The 9561-nt window shown below is 33.3% G+C and overlaps 1 protein-coding gene across 1 annotated transcript in view; it reads left to right on the forward strand.

Annotated features, from left to right (window-relative positions):
- The window catches only part of LOC117108138, a 9861-nt gene extending 1244 nt beyond the window's left edge, over positions 1-8617 (forward strand). The window contains exons 2-6 of the mRNA XM_033250091.1: positions 1231-1326; positions 5475-5552; positions 6051-6128; positions 7461-7535; positions 8070-8617. Of these exons, the coding sequence (XP_033105982.1) occupies positions 1231-1326; positions 5475-5552; positions 6051-6128; positions 7461-7535; positions 8070-8617 (875 nt within the window). The remainder of the gene's footprint in view (positions 1-1230; positions 1327-5474; positions 5553-6050; positions 6129-7460; positions 7536-8069) is intronic.
- Positions 8618-9561: the final 944 nt, after the last annotated feature.

A 9561-nucleotide genomic window follows, 5' to 3' on the forward strand; every position in this document is an offset into this window, starting at 1 on the left:
GAAGAGCGATTTGAAAACCACCTATTTTTTAGTCACGAAATTTCGATTGCAGTCGAAAATGGGAATTCTCGGTTTGAGGTCAATTTCGACTACAGTCGAAGACGGTATCTAGAGGGTTAAAGGCCAGGGAAGAAAATTCCTTGTCCTTTAAAATTGTACTTGCATTCTTTGACCTTTTCAGTTCAGTGTATGCTGTTCTCTATTCTCTATTATAGAAATCTAATATACATGCCCAAGGTTGTAATTATTTAAGAAATTCAGATCACCTACACTAATAGTTTTATTTTAAGCTGATAAGGCAAACTTAGCGAGGATACTTTATTGTCACACTACATGGAAATTGCATGGCTGAATACAACAATGTGAAAAAGCACAAGACAATAAATGAAAATGATAAAAAAAAAAAAAAAAAAAATAATAATATTATATTATTAATATTGAGGAACAAAAAGAGACGATAGCATTGTGTAGAGCACCGTCGCAACCTTTCTGTTATGAATACACAAATAGGCATACAGTATGTGTTCTAATCTTGGTTTATTGCTTTCAAATTTGTGTTGTTTATTATATTCTGTTGTTCTTTTGGATTCATTATTCATGATCATCACTTTCAAGTACACTCTCACAAATCTTCCTGTATTGTTTTCTATATATGAATCATGGTGTGAATTTGATTTGCTTTCTTTTAGTTTTTATTTCATTTGCTCAAAATTGCATCAGTAAAAGTCATATACAGTAGAAGCTTTTCTTTGTAAGAACACATTTTATAAAAACAGTGAGCTGGAAATTACTTAAAAATTAAGACCAAAGTAAGAACAACTTGAGCTAAGGTATTGTAAAATGTCAAATAATATTTTTATTCAAAAAAAAACTAGAAAAAACAAAAAATTGTATTTGTACCTTATATGCAGAGGGTGTGACTATAAACCTCTATAATAGATTATAGTAGGTGTATCTATCTGTAGTTTGGGGTCACTTTTACTGGGGCCTTTATTTCAGGGGCCATTTTTCGCGGGGGATTTTTTTAACTACATTACAGTACAGTGTATACTGCTGTACAATAATAATTTTCTATGTTCGAAAAGTATGTCAACTAAGGTCAAAATAAGAACATTTTCAGCCTGAAATCTGCCAAAGATAAGAACACTAAGCATTGGCAAAATTTTACTGGTTTTTATAAAAAAAAAAAATGTATATCAGTTAGTGTATTTCACTATTTGACCAATATAGTTTCAGAGGAGGAAGACCTAGAAACAGAGCCAACCCCTGCAAAGTTCAAAGAAGAATTAGATGTTGATGTGAAACATGATGTTGGATCAGATCATGGTGAGTTTGAATTTAAAGGTATACTATCGGTAAAAAAAATTTTTTTAAAGCCTTTAAAATTCAATTAAAATTTTGAAAAGGCCATTTTACAGAATCAAAAAAGTTAATAACTTTCACCGCAAGATAAATATAAACTATATCCACAGTACTATTTATGTCCAATGAACATAGTATTTATTTAAACATTTTTTCAAATTCAGTACTTCTTGAAACTACACACCTGTAATGGTATCTGTCCCAATCCTTTAGACTAGGCAACTGGGAATTACCGTCCTGATTTACCATGTTTCCATAAAATAAACTGACGACACGCTGTATATATCTATGTCCCTCTTCTTCAGTCTGAAATTGCAAGTACATCTTGTCTGTATGCCCTTGTAATCCTGAAATGAAATAAATATACTGTTAATATTGTTATTCAAAAAATGAAAACTTCACAAAAAATATAAAACAGTGCAGTAATCATCAAAAGCTTAATTGAATTACACAGTATATATAAATTACATTATAAAAAATTACATACAATAGACACAATATTTAAATTGTAATACAGGCTCATGAATACAGTCTGGCGGATGAGTTATTATGCATAAGGTAATTGATAACTATCTACCATTGAAGAGGTATTGCCAAATTTGAAAACACCCTCTACACTAGGCCATACACACTGGGCAAAAAATTATTTTATTTTATTCAAAAAAAGCAAAAGATAAAAACAGCTAAACATGTTGACTCAATCAAACTAGCCAATATTTTTTTATATCTATTAAAAGTTATAACATAGTTGAATGAAACAATTTATTACAAAGTGCGACAGACTTTATTACAAAGTGGGTCAGTTTTGCGTATTACAAAGTGTGACAGCTTGATTATTACAAAGTGCGACAACAGTTATTACAAAGTGCGACAGGTATTACAAAGTGCGACGATTAACAAAGTGTGACAGTACAGGGGGCGTTTTTGATGCAGTTTTCGACTGAAAGTTCATAACTTAAATATACAAATTGATTAATTCAAATTTTGATTTTAAGCCAAAAAAAGTTCTTGGTTTTTGACTGATGGTATATTTTTAAGATTGTGATCAGAAAGATTGTTGTGGTATTGTTTTTGACAGTCTAATGTTTACATTCAGTAAACCTTACACTGCACCGCATAGTTGTACATATATGCAATTTATTGATACCCTTTTGGAGTTAAGAAGTTACTCTGGAATGGGAGTGTCTGCGCCCAAAGCAAATACTCCAATTTCATATTAGTTTTGTGTCATGAACTTATGATAAATTATAGAGAGAGCAAAATTTTTAATCTTTTTGCATGCGGGCATATCCCATTCCACATCCAACAACTGCCCATGTTTAATAATAATTTGAAGTTGACTAATACCCATTTCACACTGATGCTATTTTGCAAATATTAACAACTTGTAACAAGTTGTAACCAGGTTCGGATGAGTGTGAAAGCAAAATCCTTGTAAACTTTTCGAGATTTCACAGGGGTCCCCTGAGTTATCTCGGAACAAAAACAGACCATCGCGAGGCCTGTTTTTTTCCCCGAGATGTTCCGAGTTGTTGTTGCGCATGCGTCATGTCCATATTTTGACCTTTTTGCCGTTTTTGCGGTCTGTGTTTTTTTTTTTTTTTTGTTAAGTTCGAACGAATGGCGGCAGCGATGGAAAACGTATCAACATTACTCCCATTTGTTAATAGGCCTAGGGGCCTAGACCTAAAATCAAAAGAAATCTCGTTAAATTTCACATGTCTGATGTAGAAACAATCACGAGGCTTCGTAAAATACACCGACAGCGAATCATTATGATACTTGTCGCACTGATTGCCTCTAACAACGGTGAACTACCGGCCGGCGGCCCGACTGCGCCTAGCTAGGCCTATCTTTCTCGCCAGCTCGACTACAGCAAGCGAGCTAGGAGTTGAATTCGTTTTACTCTCCGAAGGCTAAGGACCATGGAATAATTATAATCTTGTTAATTCGGTACCAGGCCTAGTTTAGTAGTTGATATGTAATTCGGACTACCTACAACTAGCCTAGGCCTACTAGTAGTACTACCCTAGGCCTCTAGGCCTATAGTCATAATATTCTTCCGAGTTTTCCCGAGATTTCTCATGGTTTGAAAGTGCATGTGTGAAACGAACCAAAAATCTCGGAATATCAAACTTGTTACAACTTGTTAATAGTTGTTAAAAGTTGTAATATTTTCTGCTAGTGTGAAATGGGTATAAGCACACCATATACACACCAAAACAGTCATGGTTATAATTGTAACCCATAGGCCTAGCTAATATAGTTTATTGTCATTAACATTGCTATAAACATTGTAATAATTGTCATGGACATTGATGTTTTCATCACTGCCATTACTCTCATTTTTATTAAAAAAAATTAAAATTCTTGAAATACCTGATAGTAAATCAGCTTCAAATATTGTTAAAATGAAGATTATATTGCTTACTTGAATATGAAAACATTAACTGTGGGAGACCACACCAAAGTGACATTCAAAGAGTACTGTATTTAATGCCAACCAACTGGAAAGAGGGCAATTCATACATAACAGCTTTTGGCGAATTATGGCACATCACTAACAGATCTTGATTTATTGTTAAAAATATCTAAAAATACGCCGCAAACCTTAAAAATCCCATCCAAACCTTGTCATAGTGATTGAATCGCATAGTATAGGACTCACTTGGTATCTCAATAAAAACCTATTTTTGAGGTAAAAATGCAATTTTTTGTATACAAAATTTGCTAAACCCCACAAACCTAAAAAAACACAGTGCAAACCCCATCCAAACCCTGTGATAGTGATGGAATCATGTAATATAGGACTTGACTTGGTATCTTAATAAAAAAAATTATAATTTTATGTTCATAACATTGAACAAAATATTTTTGGGTAAAATCTTGATTTTTTTGTTTAAAATACCTAACAATAAACCGCAAACCTCCAAAAACACTGCAAACCCCATCCAAACCTTGTCATAGTGATTGAATCGCATAGTATAAGGCTTGTGTGGTATCTCAGCAAAAAAAATCATAATGTTACGTTACTCCAACTTATTTTTGGGGTAAAAACACAATTTTTTGTATAAAAAATGTCTAAACCCCTCAAACCTCCAAAAACACAGTACAAACCCCATCCATACCCTGTGATACTGATGGAATCACGTAGTATAGGATTCACTTGGTGTATCATTAAAAAAAATAACCTTTTTAATTCGCTATCACAAGGTTTGGATGGGGTTTGTGGTGTACTGTTAGTTATTTCTAACTAACAACAAATCAAGGTTTTACCCCAAAAATAGGTTGTTATGAACATAAAATTATAATTTCTTTTATTAAGATACAAAGATATGTCATATACTACGTGATTCAATCACTATCGCAAGGTTTGAATGGCGTTTGCGGTGGTTTTTTTTAGGTTTGCTTGGTTTAGCAATATCCCACTAGGCAAGACTTGAGCTGAACAGGGAAATGAACGCCCTTGCCAAACGATGAGTTCTACAGTAGGATCCTCCTGACCTTGGAGGAGGGTACCTGCTAAGGGTCCCACCTTGGGTGACTGGTATTCATTCATTCATTCATTTACATAAAAATTAGAATAAAAGACCTCTCTCAATGATTTGGCTGTGTATATGTCAACCATTCTTAATATGCTCAATGACAGCCTAGTGTCTTCAACATGATAATGACTAGTAAGTATTAAAGTACTCGTGTATAAACTCAATTTCAAAAGTGGCATATTGACTTATTTTTGTCATTTCTCTTTTGCCTTACTTACACTTGCACGTCTCACATTTTAAATTTGTTTTTATTACTTGAGTACTATAAAGCCTACTAGGCAACGGGATATGATGAAATCCCCGCAATAATGCTTAAAATTGCATCTCCTATAATTGCGCCGGTAATTGCATATTTAATCAATCATTCTTTTACAACGTGTTCCTTCCCAAAAAATTGGAAAATTGCTAAAGTTCTCCCACTATTCAAAGAAGGAGACACCTCAAATCCAGGCAATTATCGACCCAAATCAGTCCTTCCTGTAATATCAAAAATTATCCAAAAAGCCGCACATGATCAACTTTACACATATTTAAATGAAAATAAATTACTTTATGTCACTCAATCAGGCTTTAGGCCGTCATACTCAACGTCCACTGCACTCATCAATGCCACTGAACAATGGTACAGTTGCATTGATGAAGATGGTAGGATTATGCCTTTTAGATTTCAAAAAAGCATTCGACACTGTGAATCATAATATTCTTTTACAAAAATTAAAATTGTACGGCATTGGCAAATTCGCAATAAACTGGCTTAAAAGCTATTTATCTGAACGAACTCAAATTACTGAAATTAACAATAAAAAATCGAAACCTAACATTATAAAATGTGGTGTACCACAGTTTTTTTTTTTTGTTTTTTTTTCCAATTTTTAAGACAACAAACTTTTAAACTTTAAACCTAATTAATTTAGGCAAAACTTTTAACTTTATGCTTGCTTTTATATTATTCTTATCGCGCTCGAACTTGTTGAAAAACGATCTGTTTATAATATTTTATTGATCGAACAAGTCTTTTGTAATGTTTTATTGTGCTTTATATAATTGTTTATATATATGTTACTGTACTTGCAATTTCGAGAATAAATAAAGTTTTTGATTGATTGATTGATTGATTGATTAATATTTAATATCATTATATAGTGGTTGGGAAAATGTTGGAGGAATTGTCTGAAGACAGTGATGAAGAAGATAAGACACAGCTTGTGAAAACAGAAAAGGGTAAGTGTAAAGATTTCAGACATTCACCAGTTTTCAAATGAATTGAATGAATTTAAGTACATTTATAGGCATTTTAGGCAAATTTATGAATGCCATCAAAATCGATATTGCCATTGTCATAAACAGTATTATAGACCATAAATAGATATTTTTATTGTCAATATCATAATATTGACATGTCATCATACTGTGTCACAGATATGTATCTTGTCATCTTTGTCATTAAATTTTAAAATGATAATTTAAAATTGTAAAATCGACACTGAGCTCTTCCCTGGAATGCCTTTCCTTTTAGCTCTTTTTATGACCTACCATGACATTCCAGATTTTGTTGTAACCTGCAGACCTTTCATGGCATTCTAGATTGGTTAGGCCACTATCCTCATCTACAGTGTGTGGTTGTCTGTCTTGTACTGTGCAGTGAAATCTACAGATCTTTTGCCCATAATAAACCAATAGACTATTAACAATGTTATTGTTATTAACACGCCCATGACGAGTATACTCGTCCCACAGGGTTTTGTTGAGGGTGCTAGGGACAACGAACTTGTCAAATCCTGGGTAGCATTCTAATGTTCATGACATTGTTACAGATTCTAGGACCACAGCCTTAATTAAAGCCTTATATTCCAGCGAATATATACCTAGACGTACAGATAACGTACGTATGTTTGCTGTGTTATGTTGCTGCAGGGCTTAATATTTTTTTCCCGCCAGTTTATTAGACACGCCATTATATATGACTAGGTAAAATTTCAAAAAAGTATGAATACTTACTTTGGCACACAGGACAGAACCTAAAAAAATGTCTGGCAGTCAAGCTGTTAACAATGTCATGAATATTGACAATAGATGTTATTAATATTATTATATGAAGTTCCCAAATTGTTGAACATTTCCTGCAAATATTGTGTTATGAAGACAATTTAGGTTGTCTGTGATATATTTGATTGTAACATCTACAGTACCCTATGTAATAATCAAACTCCAAGCAGGAGCATGTGTCCACTGCTTGACATGGCTTTTTTGGGCTACTTTTCACTCATCCACACTTTTTGTGTTAATTCATTTGAATAACTGTAAAATTATATCCCAGATTGTTGACTTTTTAGTGAAAATTCTAGGACAAGACTTACCGAGCCTAGCAGTTTTTTGTGAATTCACTTGATTTATAAATTAACTAGGATAGGTAAACTTACTGTTCATTACTGTTTATTATTATTATTATCTTTCGCTTAAGACCCAACCCATTATCTTCTTTTTGTTTTTTTCTTGTCAAGAATATGAACACTACCATTGACCTATTACTATTATTAATATATTTTTTAACAGTTCAGGAAATATCAGAAGAATTGTCAGAAGATTGTGATATGGGACATACAAAACAGCTTTTAAACACAGATTGTGGTATGTTAAAATATTTCAGAGAATCAATCATTTTCAATTAATCAAATTTAGTCACAGTTATATGCCATTAAAATTTCCATTCACATCCAACAGCAAGAAACTGGCCAATCACAGGGTGGATGATGCATTATAATCCTAGTCTCTTTATTAGGCTTTGGAGTAATTGTTTTGTTTTTTAGAATTTGCTGTCTTTAAATTTGGGGTTATAGTAGATCACACTACCCATTACAACACTATCTTTTGAACAAGTGGTAAACCGACCATCATTTTGTAGCAACCGTATGGAATTTAGTTTTACATACTCTACAATATCATTTTGATAACATTTTATGGTGTGATATATCTACGACTATTATACTAAGTCACAGAAATTTATTGTTCACAACTTCCTCTAATGGAGGATAAAGTGGTAATGGTGTTGATGAGAAGATGATATTGACAAAGATGAAAAATGTTTACTGTATATTTTTCCTTGTAATTTGTAAAGATTCTTATTAGTGTTTATATTGATACTTTTAATTGTTTACTTTTTAGGAGTGACTGATGATGCTTTTCGACAGCTGTTGTTAGTTATTTCAAATTGGTATGACAAGTATGGATACATCAGTATGCTGAAAGTTCTGTACAGGGACCATTTGGAAAAAATTCCTTTTTTAAGCCATGCTTCAAGGACATTGGACATAATGAATTTGTTGATTGCTTGTGGAGACCTGGATTCAACAGATATATCTTTATTTTTTGATACCATCAAGGCAACAAAGACATTTGGTTTGAAAAACAAAATTAAACCACAAATACCATCATGCCCAAATGTTAGAGATGTAAAAATCACAAAATTCACATCTCACAGACAAAAGATTATAAAGCTGGGGATGGCACTGACAAATGACGATATAACAGTGATCAATGAACTGTACAATAAGACAGTAAAAAAATATGCAGATTCATGGAGTTTGATTATGGATCTAGAAGACCGTATGATAATTTGTGAGGGAAAGATGGAGGCATTCATTGACAATCTAAAGGAAAGTGGACTTCTGCGAGCTGTAAATTCTTTAACAGAAGGTTATTATCAATGTTGATATTTCAGTGGCGGATTGGGGTGGGGGTGTTCAAGGGTTTTGGATGAACCTGTGAAGAAACTTAAAAAAACACAACTGGGTCCTGGCTTATGAATGGCATGCTAACCTACCTAGGCATAGGTTGGAAGATCAGACAATTACTAGGCTTAGCCCATCTAGTTTTCAATTAAATAAATTATACACTGTTCTTGGTTCGCCATCCTATTAATTTACATACGAAAGTGCGTTCTTCAGGCCTATCGGTTCATCGATTCATGGAAGAAAGACTACATATCCAACTACTCAGTGTTGTTGGAATATAATAATATATTGCCTGTCTTTGATTTTTTTTCTTTTTTTTTTTTTTTCTGAGGTGGGCATGGCTCAAAGTCTTGATTTTTAGTTCCTATGCATGTAATGCAATAGGAACTATTGTAATCACTCTTGCTATTTCCTATGTTTTTTATTGTGTGTAGTGTGTATGTGTGTGTGTAGACATTTATGCAAATGCGCATGCGTCAAAGAAAAGTTTTCCGACATTTTGTTTTACATCGCGATGCGAAGATCGATGTGGAGTTTCTGCAGAGTTCAGTCAGGGCTCACGCTAACCGACCGGAATGTCGGCATGGATGAAACTATTTTGGTTTTACGGCAAAAAAATCATCTGCTGGCATAGGTATTTTGAAGAAGGCCTAAAATAAAACTAAAATGTTTTAATACTTGCTGAAATACATCGTTTCTTCATTTAGATCTCCATTTTTCACTTAGTCCATGCGTCGTTTTTTTCTGTTGTATACGTATGAGTAGTCATATGAAGGTACTATATCCCTGACAGTTGGCTGTGCAGCAATGTACCTTTTGAATGCAAACTGAAAACAGGTGAAAATATAAAGGCAGCCGACTGTCGGGTACATAACGACTATCTAGCTTTCCACAAAAACATGAGGCCTAAGCTAGGCCTAGTT

Source organism: Anneissia japonica, unplaced genomic scaffold (assembly GCF_011630105.1).
Source record: "Anneissia japonica isolate Jap-2015-1 unplaced genomic scaffold, ASM1163010v1 scaffold288284_len1145801_cov181, whole genome shotgun sequence".
In the NCBI taxonomy this organism is placed as follows: Eukaryota; Metazoa; Echinodermata; class Crinoidea; order Comatulida; family Comatulidae; genus Anneissia; species Anneissia japonica.